Source organism: Chelmon rostratus, chromosome 20 (assembly GCF_017976325.1).
Source record: "Chelmon rostratus isolate fCheRos1 chromosome 20, fCheRos1.pri, whole genome shotgun sequence".
Taxonomy (NCBI): Eukaryota; Metazoa; Chordata; class Actinopteri; order Chaetodontiformes; family Chaetodontidae; genus Chelmon; species Chelmon rostratus.
The window spans coordinates 13,248,538-13,269,186 of record NC_055677.1 but is presented as its reverse complement, the minus strand read 5'-3'; the positions used below and the strand labels follow the sequence as shown (position 1 = coordinate 13,269,186).

General features: G+C 42.8%; 1 protein-coding gene across 1 annotated transcript in view; it reads left to right on the top strand.

Annotated features, from left to right (window-relative positions):
• The window catches only part of cntnap2a (contactin associated protein 2a), a 314,113-nt gene that overhangs the window by 123,948 nt on the left and 169,516 nt on the right, over positions 1-20,649 (top strand). Inside the window, exons 2-3 of the mRNA XM_041961168.1 lie at positions 2,157-2,267; positions 16,664-16,857. Of these exons, the coding sequence (XP_041817102.1) occupies positions 2,157-2,267; positions 16,664-16,857 (305 nt within the window). The remainder of the gene's footprint in view (positions 1-2,156; positions 2,268-16,663; positions 16,858-20,649) is intronic.

The window sequence follows — 20,649 nt, the reverse complement described above, 5'->3', positions numbered from 1 at the left end:
ACCTAATGTACTGAAAGAGTGTGTTTGTGTGTATGAGCGCGTGAAAGGGGCGAATTGAGAGAAAGGAAGGAAAACAACTTCCTGACTGTGTGTGTGTGTGTGTGTGTGTTTGTCAGGAATATATATTTGTGTATTTCTTTGCTACCTTTGTGTGTCTTATACTACCGCTGTAGTCGCTTTCTTGCATTTCTTTTGAGAGTGCTAGGAGTTGCGAGCTGATATTGAGGTCAGCTTGGACTGGGCAGCACTACAGCGCCGGTCTCTCTAACTATTTTCCTTCACTACCTCAGGTCACTGGGTCCAGTGTTCAGGTGGAAATGTGTATCTGGACTCACGTCTGCATGATTACATTCAAGATTATGTGCAGCGCAGCTCGTAAAGCTGTTGTATTCAAATGTTCACCTTTTTTATTAAAGGAATGAGTGATTTTCGCGAAGATTTTGCCACCTGACACCTACATTGCACAACCAAGCATGAGATTGATTGATTGATCAGGTGTGCAGCAGAACTAGCCTCACCTTGATACCAAAACCAGAGTCCCCAAACTGTCCCAAACATCACTGAAAAGACTATTCAGGGCTTTAGTGTACACTATTTTTCTCTTTCTTAGACTATATTCGTATTAATTCCTAATTTCACTTGCTATGGAATTTATGAAATGACAATATGTGAATCGAGGCAAAGAATAAAAGCATTAAGACAAGCTATGAAAGAAAAACAAGACAATAAAAAAAGATAATAAAACAGGATGTAAAAAGGTTGTAAACAAAGTCAAATAGAAGACTGAAATCAATAAATAAAAAAAATAAAAAAATGACGGTTTAGTATGAGAATGAATAGACCCAAATTAACTGAGTAAAAGAAGTGAGGGTGGGCGTTTGTTAGAGATACATATAAAAACACATAAAAACTGAATACTGCTTGTCCATGTTGGTTTTTGACTCTGGGGACAATAAACAGACATTTTGATTGATTTAAGAGGTCTGGACGGTTCAGAGCACCACACCATTCAGTGCTTTATAAACAAATAGATATATTTGAAACTCCTTTTTTGTCTTTGACAAACAGCGTAAAGATCTGAGATGTGGAGCGATGTGATCCACTCTCCTGGTCTTGGTGAGGACTCCAGCAGCAGAGTTTTGAATCAGCTGCAGCTGTCTAATCGACCTTTTAGAGAGACCTGTGAAGACGGCGTTGCAGGAGTCGGTCTACTGAAGACAAATGCATGGGCAATTTTTGTAAATCCTGCTGAGAGATAAATCCTTTCGTTCTTGATATATTCTGAAGGTGATAGTACGCTGATTTTGTGATTGTTCTTGTGTGTGATCTTATGGGTGGTAAAATTTAGGTCTGTTTCCAGGGCTGCAAGATTTCTGGTCTGGTTTGTGTTAGTGGCTGGGTCAATACGCATTCATTTCAGTTTTATCTTTTTTTAACAGGAGAAAATTTTGGTGCATCCAATCATTGATCTGATTAACACACTCACTTAGTGCTTGTGTGGGAACATAGTCACGTGGTGATAGCATTACATAAATCTATGTACCCTCTGCCTAACTATAGCTGCATTGTCAAGGCAAAATAAGACACTTCATGGTCAAATGTGATGTGATGGGACTTGGGCAATTCAGTGTTTAACTTATTTCACATGAGTCTCCGTTCCTCTAAATCAGATATGCATCTGCATCTGGTCAAGGCCAGGTTGCTTGTTATGGTGGATATTTTGCAGTGCACTCAGTGAACTTAACAATATTTCGAAAGCCTCAGCGGTTGAAGTCTGCATGACCTGGCTTGGTTCTTGACCTGCAAACAGCTTCCCTCAACCTCCAGCTATACCTGTGCTTTTTCTCTTGTGAGCAAGTCTTTTTTAGACAATGAAGTGAGTGAAACAGGTGAAAAATACAGGATTTTCTGGCAGAGAGTGCTTGAATTGAGTTAAGGAGAAATTTTCCTTAAAGTAATTCATTTAACAACTAATGACAGTGTTGTAATTTAGAATTGCTGAGAACTACTTTGTGAACATATTCTTTAATTAATGTGAAATATACAAATTTTCACCATTTTCTCTTGTTCTTCCCTTCATTCTTTCCCTCTCTTCTCCTTTCTCTTTTCTCCTGCTTCTCTCTCTCTTGGTCTTCATATTCCTCCTCTCCCCGCAGAGAAGTGTGACGAGGCTCTCGCCTCCCCTTTGGCCCACACAGCCTTCACCAGCTCGTCCGTCTTCTCCAATGGATATGCGCCTGGATATGCCAAGCTGAACAGGAGAGGAGGTAAACACATGAGCACACACACACACACACACACACACACACACACACACACAGAAAAACCACCTGCTGATGTGCAGAGGGATGTGTGTACTGTACAGAAATGATGTGGACAGAGGAAAAAGTAAATGTCTAATTCAGGTGCATGTACATACGCCCTTATGAATGATTCGACAGATGACACACAGAGAGGTAAATGCCCAAGCCTTCATAGAGTGGCACACTTCATTGTGCTGCACAGCTGCTCTCACCGTCCTCCTCCTCTCTTCCGTTTCTATATTTCATCTCACTTCTCCTCTATGTTTCTTCCTTCCCTTTTTCTGTCCCTCCCTCAGCTCCAGTCATTATCTCAGTGACTCAGACTGGAGCTCATTTCCACATCAGTCCACAGCAGAGAGAGATAGGGCCAGACAATTACACCCCTCTATGTTTATACAATTAATAATTCATACTTTTCCATCTAATATAGTCACACTACAGCTGAGGCAACAGAGCTCCGAGCTGGCAAATAAAGCCAAGGTAATCTGGTGTGTTTAATCATACCAATAGAATTTTTTCTGAGAGAGGACAGGACTGCCCCTCCTTTAACAATGACACCCAGAAACAAGCAAAGACGGAAGAAAAAAAAAAAACTTGTCAATGTCAGTGATAATGGATGAGTGTAAATATACAGCTTGTGCATTCTTTCCCCACATACTTTCTTTTAATCAATCTCCTCAAGGATGGAAGTCTTTGGGGAATATACAATGGTTAAAGCATAGAAATCCAGTTCCTTGGGGATTGTTGTTATATAAAAAAAGCTACAGTGATTTATAGATACAGTGCTAAATGAACTAACACAAGGTCCAAATAAGTTATTCTAAGATCGTATTTGTGAAGGATACTTTGATGGAACATGCATGTCTGAATAAGGCAGATTGATCCATCAGTGTGTAGATGGTGTAAGTCATTAAAGAAAATGTTTTCCATCAGTTTGGGCTAAAAAAAAATATATATATATATATATATATATTTCTACATTTTAAGACCCCAGGGCAGATTTTCTCTCGTCTGAGAAAGAATTACAAGATTCATTACCCAGACTAACCTCCAAAATCTAAAAATACAATAGTGAAACCCTTTGGCTTGAATATATCCATAGACATTTTACTGTTTCTGTACTGCTTAGCATTGAATCCTCTCATTGCCAGAAACAGAACGACTCAGCCAGCTCTCTCCCCCTCTTTCACTTCCTGCCAGTTCTGACATGTAATTAGAACCCAACATGTTCCAGTGAGAGCTAGTTCTCATACATCTTCAATTTTCAGTGACTGAAAGGACATTATATGATAGTTTGACCACCTCTGAGATAATAACAACAATAACAATCATATTCAAATGGTAATGATGATGATAACAATAATAAGAAGAATCATTTCGTTTACAGAATGCTATTCAGAGTGCTCAAAGACACTTTGCATAATTTAGAATGACCATAAAAAAAGCACATTCATAGTGCTATATAACACACAACAGCTTTGAAAATGATTTGTACGTGGACAGATGGCTGCAGCCTCAGATGTGTTTGGGGAGAGTTCCAGAAGGAGGGGGTGGATATGGAGAAAGTCTCTGTCAGCCCAGGTCTGGTCCTTGGTCCTGAGTGGTGGAAACAGGAAATTGGGATCTATGTTTTTTAGGTGGAAGGAGGCAGTCCTGGTCATTTGATCACGTGCTGTTTCAAGGAGACGTTTTCGAAACTAACTCCAAGGTTGCAAGGGAGACAGGGTGGAGATGAGGCAGAAGTTGTTTTATGTTGAGATGTTGAGGGAAGATTCATGGCAAGAGAGAAGAATGCGGCGGTATATAGTGTCAAAAGTTGCAGTGAGGTCAAGGAGGATAAGGATGCTCGTTGGTGACTTTTGAGGAGCGTTGTGTCTGTGCTGTGCTATGAGCAGACACCAGATTGAATTGAATAGAGTCTGAATAGATTATTGGAGACGAGGTGTACTTTGAGTCGGGAAGTATTTCTGACAGGAAGGGGAGATTGGAGATGGGCTGGAAACTACTCATGTTTTGCCATTTTTTGTGGATGGGGGTGAAAGCAGCCAGTTTGGATGTTTGGGGTACAGAACCAGAGCTGAAGGAGGAGTTAATGACTTCTTTGATTAGTGAGGAAATAGCTGAGAGACAGTCCTTAGCAAGATTGGATGAGATGGGATCCAGACCACAAGTGGAGTTTCTCATACCCACCATAAAGTTGGACTGCTGCATCTTGGCAGTGACCAAAAGAGTGGGACCAGAGAGTTTGAAGGCAAGGTGTTTGGAAGAATGAGCAGCAGGACTAGAAATGGTGGTTGTTCCTGTAAACAGCAGCAACACTACCCAGCGATAGCAATGATGGGCAGCAATGTGGCAGGCAGAGACTGAAAGGCTCCCTCCAATAGCAGGACGGCAAAGTTGAGCTGTTAGCCGGTTCCAGGAGTGCTGGAGCGAGCAAGAGAAGGAAACTCTCGGCAGGTATAACAATGAGCTGATCTGGAGATGCTATTGCAATGGAAGTTTTTGCCTGGGCTAGAGGATAATATAGGTAGCATGTAGCCACAAACTGGCAGGACAAGTTAAAGTGTCAAAAGAGTTGATTTAATGGCAAAACTTAGATTCAGAAACAGAGCAGCCAAAATGCCCCAGTGCCCCCCATTTACTGCCTATTTTTTCAAAAACAAATTGACAAACTCTATCACATGTGCATTTAAATGTCCCATAATGGATACATGCTGAGACAAGTGTCAAAGTAGTGGTAGAAATGAGGGAAAAGGACATAAAGTTTCATGTCATCCTCAATGTTTTGGTGTCCTCCAGAGAATGTCACTGTGCTCGGATGATGAGTTCATCACCTCGTTAGCATAAAGCATATGACGAGGATGGAATCTAAAATTAGAGGAGAAAAAGCAAGGCAAAGAAGTTCAGCTGGAAGGGACGATTAAGTTGCTTCGTAACTTCTCCAGGAGGATTAGAAATGTGTCATAAAATCAACTTCTGTTTTCTTGAAACCGAATCTCATTTTATCTGCTGCAAAGGAAGATGCTGCTCCAAATTGTAATCAGCAGTTATTTTCTTACACAGAATATAAAACACGTTATAGCACAAAGCAGAAACGCAGACACCATGGAGCACAAACGTACACACAATCACATTCAAACAGACAAGCAAGCGGATACGGAGCACGTGTTGCATGTTTCGAATGGCGGCAAAATATCTGCAGACACACGACACACTCTGCATGAGAAAACCAGCTAAAGGCCAATCAAGCCTGCAAAGTCGACACATTGAATACCCAAACTTTCTCAAAAATCTCAAAGCATTTGCATTGACAAAAACAGGATTGTGCCCACACGCTGGCACATTTATTCATGAAAACAAAAACAGCAACAGCAGCGTGGCACTGCTCACACTCAACACACACAAAAACAAGCAGGATGGCAACCTCACGCCCACACGGTCACGCCACGAGGAGGGGTCCCTCCAAGCACCTGCGTTTGGCAGCCGTCAGTGCCGTCGCTGCCATTCGCGTGTGCTGATAAGCCACTCGACTGCGCTCTCCCAGTGCTTTGGAACAGGGGAGGCACAAAATCAATGGGACACACCACTCATATTAAACTTGTGTTGTGAATGCTGACAGCTATTAGAGTTTTAGGCTACAGGCATGCGTGTGTTTGGGCGTGAGTGTCTGTATGTATATCCATTTCTAGGTGCATGTCCCTGTGTGTGTGCGTGAAAGAGAGAGGTGAAGTGATGCTGTAACGATTTTCTGGCAGGCGGCTGTCTGCTGTGGTCCGGTCAGTCACCAGGCCCCTCATACCCTGCTTGTTCTCTATCCGTGAGTGTGTGTGTGTGTGTGTGTGTGTGTGTGTGTGTGTAAATGCATAAACAGGAATAAGCTTGTGCACAGTGTTTTATTTATGCGTTTATTTGGAAGAGGGAGCTTGCTAAATGCCCCATGTCTGGCTCTTGAAACCTAAACACATTATTTACCAACAGACTCATCATCATAATGCTAAATGCATTTTGTCTCTGGAAAACAAAATCACTTGCAAGCTGTTACTCTATGCAACGTGTTATTTATAAAGTGACATCATGGCGTGTTATGTAAGACCAGCTCAGTCTGATCGTTGGTTGCTGTAGTCTATCATTACATTAGCTGTATGAGCTGGATTTTTATTTCCATTATTATTTTTGCAGTCGGATAAATCAAGCAGGGAGAGCTTCTGCCTCGGGTTTTGAAGACAGAACAGTCTGATAAAAGACTGTGACATTTTATTTGTCTCTGTGCCCCTTTCCACTCATTTCCTGTATCTATCTGTTAATATCTCATTCTCACCATCTTTCTCAATCTTCCCTTTTTTCCGCTCTCTTGTCCACCATTTCTTCTTTTTTTTACATCCGTCTGTTCCCTCTCTTTCTTTCTTCTTCTTCTGTCTCTTCATTTCCTTTTAATTCGCTCATCTTTTCCCCTTTCTCCCGCCATCACTCCTCTTCCTGTGCTCTGCCTCAAATATACATTCTCCCGCCCCCTCACTGTCTCTCCTCGGCGCTGGTTCATGTTTGAGACCCTGCACATCTCAGGAGTGTCAGACAGAGGCAAAGGTGAGCCCGCTCCCTTACAGCCAGAACCCTTTGGTCTATTTGGACAGAGGGAGGGGGGAAGAGTTAGACACAGACACAGAAAGGAGAGATGACAGTTAATACCATGTAGGGTCTTTTCCTCACATCTTAAACTCAGAGTTTCTCAACCTCATAGGATCAGGAGGTTCAAGCTTGAGCGACTGCTCAACAACAGAATGGCCAAAATTAATGCTGCAGAGGCGAAGATACTTTATTCACAGTATGCATCAAGCTCCAAAAACCCTGGACAAGAACACTTCCCCTGATACAACTCAGTAGCATCTTTTAATAGCATTTTAGACCTTCCATGCCTGGCAAACACCCATGCGTTTCAAACTCCAAGCCTCCAAAATTTGTGGCATCCAAACCCAGCCTGATATTCCTCAAGTAAGGTCAGTAATTTTCTTCTAATTTTCTTGGACTTGGCAAAGCTCTTCCCAGGCCACGGAAGACATTATACAACTGCCGAGTAATACTTCCTATGACTAGTAAATTGACTTTGGCATGTAAAAATGGTGGAATACCCCTTTAAGAATCTTTGGACCCAATCACAAGGTTGTGTGGCAGGAAAGGTTTGTAGAACTCTGCTTCAGCAGAAGAGCGATGAGCTCCAAACAGGTTTTCAGCAGTCACACAGCAACCACATGAGCTGTGATCTGCACCTAAAGACTGGCGCCCTGGAAAGAGACATCGTGAAAAAGGCATTCCTGGAAGAATGAAAACAGCCTGAAATGGACAAAAGGAACAATGAGCTGAAGATTACTGATGGACAGTCATGTATATGAGCCAAAACTGTGCAAATACTGAAATGTGGCATCAGATTTTACAGAGGGAAATCAAGTCTTATGCAACCACAAAAAAAAGCATCAATCAAGTTTCCATGCAGGTGCATCTTATTACCTCTGCCACAATAGAATCTGTGCTTTATAATGGGCTGTTTTGATGTAGCCTTCCTTCATAGAAAACTTGTCAAAAAAAGTGATTTGGGCTTTGGGCACACGGGAGAACAATGAATACCTTCTGTTTGTGAAGGAAGCGAGAGAGGAACAGGTGAACTGATGGTGTGTGTGTGAACATCCCTGCAGGCACTCGTGCATGTGGGCATGCGTGTGTGACCATGCATGAGATTGGGCCGCTAGTCACAAACACGTGGCCACTGATCTTTATATTCCATTCCCTTTTCTTTTCTCCTCTCTGTCTCTCTCTCTCTCTCTGCTTATCCCTCTTCCTCTGTGTTTCTCTCTCCTCTGCTCCACCTCGCCCCTCTCCTCCATCACATCCTTGTCTCCCCTTTCTCCCTCTCCATCTCATTTTCCCTCCATACACTTTCTATTTTCTACAGTAACATTCTCAATCCCACACTCCATTTTCTCAGCCTGTCTCCTTTCTTTCTTCGCAGACCTCATTATCTATTTTTTCTTCTCTCACATTCTCAACCTGATACATACAGTACTTTTCTAAGTTTTCCCAAAGTTTTAAGAAGTTGCGCTGCATCCCCCCTTATACAAACGCAGGATGTCACAGTACTGCAGTACAACTGTGCTCTGACTTGCTGCACAATTAACCAGATTATCCCTCCGTTCTCATGCGTTGCTTTTCACTCTCTGTCATCTGGCAAAGTTGTTTGATGTCTCTAGCCATTGCAGCCATCCATCGATAATGGCGGTCCGCTCCTAATTAAATTACTCTGTCTCCATCCGCTCCCTTTGCTCCATGACAGAAAGATGAAGTACTTGCAGAGGGCTAACCAGCTGTTTTCTCTCTGCTCCCTTTTTCCGGCGGCCCGGCATCTTAATTAACTAAAATGTTATACTTTCTGTTGATGTGGCTTTGTCTGAAACGCGGCAACTTTGATAAACACACTCTCGCACGTTCTCCCGGGTGCTGGAGCGCACAAAAGTAAAGGCGGACGGAGGAAAGTGTGGAAACCGGCATGCGCAGAAATAAATTCTCTTATGTGTGCGCGCCCACACACACTCCCACGCTGCGAGTAAGACAGAGGAGAGATGTTCTCTTGTTTGATGCCCTGCTTTGCCTCTGTCACTTCTGTTTGCGTGTCACGCCTGTCACTGGCTGTTCGTCACTCGTCCACAATCACACTGTGTCGGCGTTCCTCAGTCTCAGAAATCGTGTCTTTACTTCCGTGTTGTATACATTTTTTGCTCCTTTTTTGCGCTCTCTCAGTCACTTTCACTTGTTTGATCTCTCTGTGTTGTTCATTTGCTCCTTGTGCTTTTCTCCACTGTTCACTTTTCTCTTCGTCTGACTCATTTTCCGCCATGAGTACTGTAAAAGCCATTTACACAGTCAGGCAAGTGAATTAAAGTACTTATTTTCCATTTCCCTGCTGGGCTGGAAAAGTTCAAAACATCTTAGTCATCATCACACGCACGCTAAGATGTTCACACTCTGTGGATTGTTAGCATATACTGTAATGTACTGTATGTGCTTCATGTGCACTCCCCAGGAGTGATTGACAACCCTGTATCTTGTCCAATTAGGTGAGCTCTATCATCTGTACTCTCTAACAGAGGAAGGAGTTGATTTGACAGAGCAAAGGAACGACAGCGGCGAGACGTGCTGAGAGAGATTCAAGTTCAAAGCAGCCAATGGGGTGCTTTCCCGTCCTTGCCTGTGGCCTGGCCTAATCACACATACTGTAGCTGAGGGTTTTTCAAACAACTTGAATTGAGATGTGTGAGATGTGATACAAGAAAAATATCCACATTGATTGCATTAGTTTACAGTTTCAAATGCCAGTCATTTTTTTTGCAATGGTTCCCAGAGGGCACTTCCAGGTTTCATTTTCTCCACATTATGTTTCCCTGCCTTTCCTTAGTCAGCACAGTGCTGGTGGTACATCTATCTGTGCCCCCTCCCCCACACACCCAAGATGGCTTTTGGAAGCTTTTACTGTATGTTCATTGTTATTGGTTTTTTCGTGAAAAATGGGCAGTAACTAGCTTTCTATGATCACTTTGTTTGCAGCCAACAGAAACTGCTTTTATGCCACTGAAAAACTGAACAATTCATAACAACTGTTGTTTCACCTCTCTCTCTCTCTCTCTCTCTCTCTGTGTGTGTGTGTGTGTGTGTGTGTGTGTGTATGCTCGTACTTGCTAAATAGTAAGTGAAGTTTTTAACAAACAGGGTGAAGACATTTTGGCTGGTCCTCACAATTTCAAAGGGCTGTTTGAGGGTTAAAACTTGGTTTTAAGGGGTTAGGTTCAGATTACTTTAAGGTTAGAATTATGCATTTAGTTGTGATAATTAAGGTTATGGTAAGGGGTTAGGAAATGCTCTATGTCAATGAGGGTCCTCACAAGGATAGAAGTGCAAGTGTGTGCATGTTTGAGTGCATACATATGTACACATAAACATTTATCTGCACTCTCATGCTTTTGTGTGAGAATATTTGTGGTCAGAATCAGCACAGGTATCAGCATGACTCCGACTGTGCTACCCCTGCTACAATGCGGGGTTATCTGTGTCATCGCAGATAGCTCAAACCTTGTTTTGCAAGCTTGGAGACACACCAGCCATGTTTTTTGGCCTCTGTTGGCTCTCTTTATCTCAGAAGGAGCCTCTCTGTGTGAATTCCATTTGGCCGGTACAGACCTGTGAAGGGCATCACACAGGGACAGTTTCACCAGGGTAGCTTGCAGGTAGCAGATTAATCTGATTTCTAACATGCTGTTTTTTAAAAAGCCAGCATCGGTGTTTCCACAGAAACTGGGCCCAATTCCTATGCATTGTGAGGATAGACTGTAGGGTAGTCATGTGGGATAGAGGTGTTCCCTACAGACTGATTTTAAGCCATTGCAAAATGGGCTGATAAATTGCTGAGGTATATCATCAATACCAGTGAATTTCCCTGGTGTGAAAAAATCTGATTGGATTTTTTTTTTTTTTTTTTTGCTTTTTTTTGCTTTTTTTATGTTCATTAAAGGACATTCGATCCGTCTGACTGGGGCAATTATTAATTCATCTGTTATTGTGTCTCAATCCATTCATTGCTTTGTCAATAAATACGGAAAGAAAAATCCAGAAGCCGGGGTGCCTCTTCAACTTGCTCTTGCTGTCAACAAACAGTCCACGACTTTGACGTTTCAATTTAAAATACAAGGAACCAGGAGAAAGCACCAAATTGTCACATTTAGGAAATAAGTTATATGATTTTTTGTTTGTTTGTTAGTTTTTTCCCTTGGTTCATCACTCCACACACACACACACACTCTAACTGTCTCTTATCCAGAAAGAAACTTGGTAACAGCAGTACTCTCTGGACTTTTAACTGCTACTGTGGAGAAAATCTGTCAGTGCTCCTCTAGTTTTAGTCTGTTTTCCTTCAATGCTTCTTTCGCTGTGTCTTCCTCTTGGGTTGTACTTGTTCTCCATCCCTTGTCCTGAGCCCTATCTCGTATCTTTTTCTCTGTGTTATTTTCTTTTCTCCTATTCTTCGCCTCTTCCTCAGAGGTGGTTTCTTTGACCTTCTCTGCTCCCCTGTTCTCTCCCCTATCCTCCTCCTGCTCCACCCCTCCTCCCCAAACATCTGTGTGTGTGACAGGTGGGGGAACAGCGACATTCCCCCGACTCTCCACCCCTCCCCTTTCTCCTCCCATTTTTTTTTCTTCCGCTGATGCTCCTGTTCTGGTCCCCCTACGCCAACCTCCTCCTCCATCTCCACTTTATTCTGTCAACCTCTTCTCGCTTTTCCCCTTTCTCCCTCCGGCTTTCACCTTTCACTGCGACTCTGTTCTTTTTTATATATAAATATATATATATATATATATATATATATATATATATATATATATCACTCTTCACCCCCCTCCTAACCTCTGTCAAGCTGCCCCTCCTCCCCTCTCACCTCTCATCTGTTCCTTTTCCAGCCCTCTCCCTTCCTCTCCAACCTATGACAGCAGTTGCCCATCTCACCTCTCTGGTCCCTTCTTTTTTTCTTTTGCTCCCCCACATCCTTTAATCATGTCCCTTGTTCCTGTCCTGACCTCTAACATCAAGCTCTTTAGCCCAAAGTTCTCTTCTCTCATTGCTTTTTTTTAGTTCGTCTTTTCCAAATGCTTGCCAGCACTTGCACGATCTTTTGAACCTCTACGTCTCTCTGGACTTTTCAGTCTATCTGTCTCTCTCTCATTCCCATCTGTTACTTCTGGTAACCCTATAACCCTAACATGCCTTCTGCTCTGTCTGTCCTCTTCAGCCCCTTTTCCCTTACCAACACCATGTCCTTTCATTCACCCCTTTAAGCCATGTTCAAACCAAAGGAAGCACTTCTTCAAAAACGGAGCCTCCTCATTGATTTCAGTAAGACGGCGGAGTTGAGCTCTGGCAAAGAGAGAAGGTTGTTCGTCAAAAAACTTTTGATGCAACACCGTGCAACATCACTCAGCAGTGCACTGTGCTGGCCAATCAAATAATGTGTATTTTTTTTGTATATTACCTTGCAGTGTAAATTAATTAATAAATTGACTCTTATGTTTAGTTGTACATTGTTTGGACAGAGGTTCAAATGATTGTTGCCATTATGTCTTTACAGAATTGTAAAATCGTCCCTCGTGGTTTTAGCACAATCACAATTCTCACTACATCCCACATCAGCAACACAACCATACTGTAGTCGTTTATTTACAAGGCAACAAGACCCTGATGCAGATTCACAGCCAGAACAGGTTCAGTAAAATGAACTATACTTGAAACAATGGCTGACAAAAAATCTTGCAGGTACAGGCAGCAGGTTGCATGTAATTATCAGATTACCAGGAGCAAGATGCAGGCAGTAGGCTCAGGTTCTGGTAAAGATGTAGGTACAGGCAGAAGAATTCAAAGGCAAACGGCAACAATCGCAATCTGGTAGAGAGTCAGTGTTAGGGGGCAGGTATATACAGAGTGTGACTGGTCAGACTGAGACAGGTGTACAGGTGGGTGTGGGACCCAGGAAGTCCAAGGGCAACTGGTAGATGGGAAAGTTCTCAGGAAATGCAGGGGCCCCAGGGTGAAGTGGTGTAAAACAGGGATATGACATGAGTTGTCATGACACATACCAATGCAGCCGAATGTGTGTGTGTGTTTTTTTTTAATGCAATGCAATTTTCAGTTTGAATGCTTTATCAGCCACCAGTGGTGCAAGGGTGGTGACTGAGGCAGCAGCACTGCTGGGCAGAGGATATTAGAGATTTGAAATTTGATTACAACCAACCAGTAGCAGCCGTTTAAGTGACCTCGAACAATGTGAGAAAATTTGCCAACTGCTTGCTTTGTGTTTCTCGGTGACCAGCAGCGGAGAATTGCACTTGCTCTTCAGCAGTGTGTATGTGTGTGATTGCGAACCAGAGGGTTGGATGCGAAGCAGAGTGCGAGGTCGGCCTGCACCGGCTGGAGAAAAACAATTTCATATGTGACATATTTGACATCAAAATGTCTCAAGTAGTTCTCCAGCTGATGTCAGATGTGACATCATGAATGAAAAGGAAGATGTCCTGGCTCAACTTTCCGGTGAACTGACACTGAAACCCTTCAGCAGCAAACCCGCCTCTGCTGTGAACCACTATTATTGAGCAGTGTACAGTAATGGCCCCATACATCACACGTATATTCTAACCGTTCCCCTCTCACTTTCCTCTATTGTCCTGAACTCCACCCATAACTTTTCCAATCTTAGCTTTCTGTTCCATGTCATTTGAACCCACCTGCTGTCTACCTCTCCATTGAATGTTGAATGAGTTCAGTTTACCTCTTTCTCCCAAGTTTCTCACCCTTTTCCCCCGGCTCTGTTCCTCCTACCCTCCTCACTTCTGCCCTCATCTATCACCTTCTTTACCATAACTGAATTGCTCCCTTTCTGCTCCTCCTTCATCCCATCCACATGCGATCTCATATCTGGCCTCCCCAGTATCAGAGACATAAAATCCTCTCCCATCGCTCCCTCTCCCCCTCACCTCATCCATCTCTCTTACTCTCCCTCATTTCCATTTTTCCACCTCCGCCCTTCTTCTGTCACCCCCACAACACAAACCTTCTCGTCATTCTTCACTACACCCCTTCCACCGATCTTGTTCGCAGTGTCACTCTGCCTTGGTCTTTGTCCGCTCAGCTTGTTTCTTAATCTTTATTTTCTACTGTCTGTTTGCTTATCACCATCACCCCACCCTCCCAAACCCAATTCCTCACCCTCCCGTCCCCCTTTCCTCCATTTGATAGTGTTTTATCCCCCCAAGGGAATGGCTTTTCTGCAACGGGTTTTTGAGGTATTGACGTTTCCACTGATATAGGGCTGGTTATCTGTCAAGGCCACGGCTGGAGTGTAATGGCTCTGTAATTGGATAAGATATAGGATTTTTGTCGTGGGGGGATACATTGCAAACTGCCTCACCCTCTATTTTATCATATGACTATCATCTCTCATGCCTCCTCCACTGCGCTTGGTGCTCTTCTCCAACTCTTGGTACTTTCTTGGTCATATTATGTCCCTTTCTCTTACTTTGTCGGCATGCTCCTGTTTCCTTTCTCTCCCTGTCATTTTTGAATCATTCAGTCTCCTTCACTTGCACTTTCAGCCTGTCACTTTCTTATCTGTATTTGTGTCCTTTAAAAAAAGAATCCATCGCAGAGAATCAAATGAACCGGCCGTGACATGGCCAGTTCGCAGTCCATCCACCACCCACTCTTCCCGATAATCATTTCACAGTTGCGTTCTGTCACAGGCTCGGCTGTTTGCTGCACCGACACGTCTTCGATGTTTCGTGTGCGAACGCAAAACTGTGCACTCGTCTCTGCACGTGTTTAATACCCTCTGTGTGCTTTTTTTCTTGGATTTCTGACACTTGTTTGACTCCCCTCACAGCAGCCTACATACAGTGTTGGCATCACGCCTCTGTTTTTCTCTCTTATGTTTTAATGGCAGATGAAATCAGGTCAGTGGGATCCTGTCCAGCATTTTTCTTTGGCTTCTTTCTGGCAGTTGCCTTGCTCTTTTGTTTCTGCCTCATTTACCCTGAGGCTCATTTAACCTGCGAGGTCCTGGGGAGTTTAGCCCTGCCTTAGGTAGACACCTGGAGGTGTGAAGGGGGCATCTTTTGGAGGACACGTGGGTGTTTGTCTGGAAATGAAGGCACAGCCATGAGGTTTCAGGCTAGCACAAGGACACTGACTGCCACTGAGTGGATTACGAGACAACCACAGCCATCTATTGCAACGGTCGACATTGTAGACATGGCAAAATAGCACTGAAACACTCTCTGTGATGCTTTCAGAGATTCATTTTCTTCAAAGCAATATTTCACCTTGGTAGAATGTTTTCCAACTTTAGAGCTCCTGCCCTGTCAAGGAGATCATAAACCTTCACCTTGGTTTTTGTGTATATTTGACTACCTTCTAAACACTATGCAAAAGTTAAAGAGGATGTCAAATAATTTCCTTCCAACATTTCAACGAGTAATTTCCCTTGTGGTTATTGTCCATTTTTGAGAAAAAGTTATTCCAAATGATGTGTGCACTGAAAATGGAAATACATGTTCCACCAGAGTGAATTATCACTTTAATCTGCACTCAAGGATGCACATATTGAACTAGAGCTTAGCTGGAAATAAGTGGAGATAACCATATGTAACTGTCAGTATGAAGTGGATTGAATCTGTGCTTGACATTTTCACTTATTTACATATCTAGGGAATGTTTCACCCGTTTTTTACTCTGTGTAAGCACTTAGATATCATCAGTAATGCAATTGTAATGTTGGGCTCACATTCTTATCATTGTTTCTTTCTTCGTTCCTTTTTGGCTCTCTTCATACTCAGCTGGATGCTTCTGCTTGAGCTGGCGGAATGAGTATGTTGCATTGCCCCATTTTGCTGTTACTGCTGCTGTTCTTACACTTCTTGCATATCACTGTGGTCTGTTGTACATCTGATCTTTTGCAACCAAACCACTTCCACAGTCCTGAAGTCGCTCCCCTTTTTGAAACTAAATCCTCCACCGTGGAGCCCGTCGCAGTGTTGCTTTCGCTTTCAGCCATGCCTGTTGTTATTGTGCATAACAGTATCAGTAACAGTATTATTAACGGTATGATATGGAACACCCCTATTGGCCAGTTTTATCTTTGAGCTGAAAGTGAACATATCTGTAGTCATGTGGGTGGCAGTGGACTCCCCAGAATTTATAAAATGTCATATTATGCTTTGAATACCAACATTAAAAAGGATTCCGTCCTGAAATGCCATACATGCTGATGGCATTCCTCTAGAAGTTGTCAGCTGTGTTGGATAGTGAATAATTATATGATACTGAAGAGGAGCGTACTCGTCATTCTTGTGAAACATCTTTATAGTCAGCATGCTCTGGTCCTGTATGCAAAGCTCTTAATAAAACATCACGTCTCCCACGCTGTTCCAGTGGCTTGGAGCAAAATGTCTGGGCTGCTATCTGCTGTACACTGACCATTAAAAATAGGACGGACCATAACTCAGCATTCCCTTTGTTAAATGTCATTATGGTGGTACCATGCTGCTGCTCTGCTTGCAGACAGTGGCAGCTCAGCCTGTATGTGCAACAGGCAGTCTCTGCTAATAAGGTATTCTGAAAAAAAAAAAAACATATTTCCTTCTATTTGTCACTTTTTATTCATTTAATCCTTGGCCAAGCCATTTTACTTTAAGAAAATTCACAGACTAGATACAGTGAAAAGGAAATTGGAAGACAGCCTTTGACTTCTCGCTCATTATTAAATGTCACTAACTCTGCAGGTGCCGGCGGTTGGTCACCACTGGACAGTGACCATTACCAGTGGCTACAGGTGGACCTGGGTTCCAGGAAGCAGGTGAGCGCCATCGCAACACAGGGTCGCTACAGCAGCTCTGATTGGACAACGCGGTACCGCCTCCTCTACAGTGACACGGGAAGGAACTGGAAACCATATCACCAAGATGGCAACATTTGGGTGAGTGCAAAAGAAATGAGTGTGTGTAGGTTTTAATTGTGTGTGCATTTAAGCCATGGCCTTCAGATAGGGAACTAGAAACAGTAAGACCATCAAAGACAAGGCTTTTATATCCTTGTTGGGTGATAGTTGTAGATAACCATACACAAAGCTATTTGTATACATAGTTCTTTTTTTTTATTTCCTGCACTCATTATTTTTTAGTGTAAAAATTTTGAATGTATGACTCAAGATGTATGTGTTAAAAGGACTGGTCAGAAGGGGAGAGATTTTTATGATGATAGAGGAGGACACCACTCAAAATACTGTTTTCTTGTCTTTGTTATTAAAATGTGAAGGCTTCCTTTTCACCTTCACATAACCCAGAGCAGAAAACCTTGTGCGTGAGGAAAACTCTCAGAGTGCCTCACTGCAGTGAACTTAAATATTCATCAGTTAATTAGCACAATTTTTACTAAATGTAAAATCTTAATCAAAGACCTTATTGAAGCACTGGTGGGTTCTAGATAGAACACACAATGAGCCACGAGCACTTTATTCCCTGACTTTGTGTGGATGTGATCTCTCTGTTGCTATATTGTCTGCTGTTGCTGTATGGTGAATGGCTACAGGTGATAACAGATGGGCTTAAAGCAAGAGGAGGGGAGAAGAGATGAATAGTCCTGTCATGAATAACGTTGATACACCAACCTAGTATTTTGTTTTTGGTTGGGGGTTTTTTTTGCCCAATCCATCTGATTCTCATCTGCTAGAGTGATCTTTGTGGAAAGGCTGGTGCTGGGCATTGCTGAACCCTCCCACTGGAGGTATAATCTCCTTCAGAGCACCATTAGGTCTCTGTACTTTACTTTATCAGTCAGGCCCAACATGCATAAATCAGCATCTGATGTTAATGTATCAGATTCAGTGAAAAGCCTGAAAGAAACAAACAAGATATTTAAAAGCAGACTAAATGACATCAAGGACATACTGCATAAGAGGATGCAGCAATTAAAATTAAAAGGAAATCGAGTAAAACCATTAACCAACAGATCATACACGCACTTAACTATTAACAGTAACAGAAATCTTCAACAGCGTCAATATGTATTGCACTATTAAATCTATTTTTTTATTCAGTGCAAATGGCTGAACTCCTTTAGATATACAAGCCTCATACATGAATAAATATAAAAGTATCGCACCGTTCCAACTCTGTTACTCACAGTATAACTTTCTAAGGATCTCCTGGGTTGAAGTGCACATATGCCATAACATCATCATATGATGTTCATATCCTAAACATGATTGCACTATTCTCTACATCATTGCAACATTTCTAAACATATTGAAAATCTATATTCAGTGCAAATGAGTGTTTGCAAATGTAGAAATCCACCCCTCAAACATAAATAAATTAAAAATGAAATAAAGTTTTGCACTGTTCTCTGCAGCTTTGTTATTCACAGTATACATTTCTAAGGCGATCATAGTCTATTTCTCCCTGTGCATGAGTGTAGCTTCAAGGAAACATGGCCGACCCTAAAACATTAATGAACACCTGTGCAGTGCACCGGTCTCTGCAACTTTGTTTATTACAGTATCAACGTCCGAAGACATGAGAATCTCTTTCTCAGTGCGTCCCCATCAGTGCCTCCAGGTGCTTCTGAGCTGAAGTGCTCCTGAGTCTGTTTGTATGATTTTCACTGTTGAGAAGCTTCTCCCAGGCAATGTTACAGTAAAAGTAGGACTCAACTCACATGGTTGGCATCAGTGAGGTGATTGTGCTGCGAGAGAAACACAAATGACACAGTTTTTGCAGGAGGAACTAGTGCCACATCCTGCTGTACCGTGGAAGGATCCTCCTCACTTCCTCCTTGCAACTCACTGGCCGCGTCCTGACAGCGTAACCCTCAAGAGGGGACATCTTTAGCCTGTCCCACTGGAATGCCAGGCTGAACAGCTCACCACATGATGTACCTACAGTGCTATTGTCAAAACTATGCAGACGTTTCTGTGGGGGCTGAGTTGGGGAGCCAGTTTTCCCTCACTTGAGCAAAGTTTTTGTGGTCCAGTTAGGCAAAATGCAACAAAAGTCAGTATCAGGTGATGCTAGTGGCTCATCTTCTGCAGGCCCTCCTGACATTTTTTGTTGTTGTTGTTGTTGTGACCCCTTTCTCAGAGAGACCAGTCTGCACTACCGGCTCACGGTCCTCATTCTCTTGCTTTTCCGTTGGCCCACTTTGTAAACTGATCAGCTGCTCTCTTAACTCCTTCAAAGTCCCTAGCACACTTCCAAAGGCTGTCCTCTGCCCCCTCAACAGACAATGAGCTGTGAGAATATCTATTCTCCTTGTCTGTAAGTATACTGAAAGAGGAGATAATGTGAAGGAAGATTTGAGCAGCGAGCACTGTCTCGCACTTCAAAAGGCCGTCTTTGAATCCCTTTGGCTAGGCCCTCACAGTTGGCTTTTATCTACCTTCTCCTAAAACGGTGTCTAAAGCCATAAGCACATCAAAAACAAGGCTTCCTGAGGATTCCTGAAGCACCCAAACACTCTATTTAGAGCCTGATCCTTAGCCCACCGCCTCGTTTCCCCTGTCGGGATGGTCGTCTGTGATGCTTGTCCTGATTCATCTCTTCCCACTTCCGCGTATGCTTGTATGGCTCTCTTATGCACGCTGTTATATCATTAAGCAGTATAAACAGCGATGCACTTTCTACAACACTGCCTGTTGTGCCTGCCAGTACGAGATTCAGAAGATGTGCGTAACACCATATCTGAATCTGAGTAGGAGACTGCTCAGAGAGAAGTGTAGAGAATCCCAGATACTGTCCCTGCATATTAACTGCACCATCAGTTGAGCTGCCTACACATGTGCCAGTGACTATATTGAGCAGCTGTATTACTTGTTGCAATAGCTTTACAAAGTGCTGCCCTGTGGATGATTCACAGTGCACCATAGTAGTCAATCTTTCATGACTGACACCTGTGACATATCTTAGTATTATAGAACACGGTCATATCAGCTTGGACTGAAAACATGCCTTATATTTTGCTTTGCACGCCTAACATCTTGCCACTAGAATAAGCAAGCATACCCATCTCATCTTCACCATCGACTTCCAGCTCTTGTTCTGTACCTTCGCTCTCAAGCTTGTTCTAATCATAGAGGAGAAGTTGCTGAATTTGGTGCATTTAGCCTCATCAGCTTGTAAAGCTTCTTTTTTTCCAAAAAAAAATTCAGCCCTGTTCAGCTCCCCCTCTTCTCTTTATATTCTACATCTTGTGTCTGTTGGGTCTCAGAGTAGCCTATCATCTGTTTATGAAATTATTGTGTGTACCAACCCTGTCACCAACCCCCAAAAACCAGCCCGGCCCACCAGGAATCTTCCTGTTTCTCCCTGTTAGCCACTGCATGCCTGGCCACGGTCATATCCTGCTGAAGAGCTACAAAACCTCTGTAAAGATTCATGCACCCCATCACATTTTGAGTTTGAGAGGATCCAACGTGTGGCATTGGCTAATCCGCTTTGCCAGCCACAGAATTAAAAGATCTACTTTGTGTGTGTTTTCTTACACACAAATGTGTACAGTGTTTTTTTGTTGTTTGTTTGTTGCATGTGTGTGTTTTCGTCTATGGGCATTAAGCTCTGTTTTCAACCTCAAATAGCTTTGACATTATTCTCTTTTTTAGTACTGTTAAGACTGGTTGCAGTGACAAATATGGACCTTTTACAGTTGAAAGTAAATTAAGTTCTTGTTTTTGTGTGCTGCATCATAATTGTTTGCAGATTATTATTTATTCAGA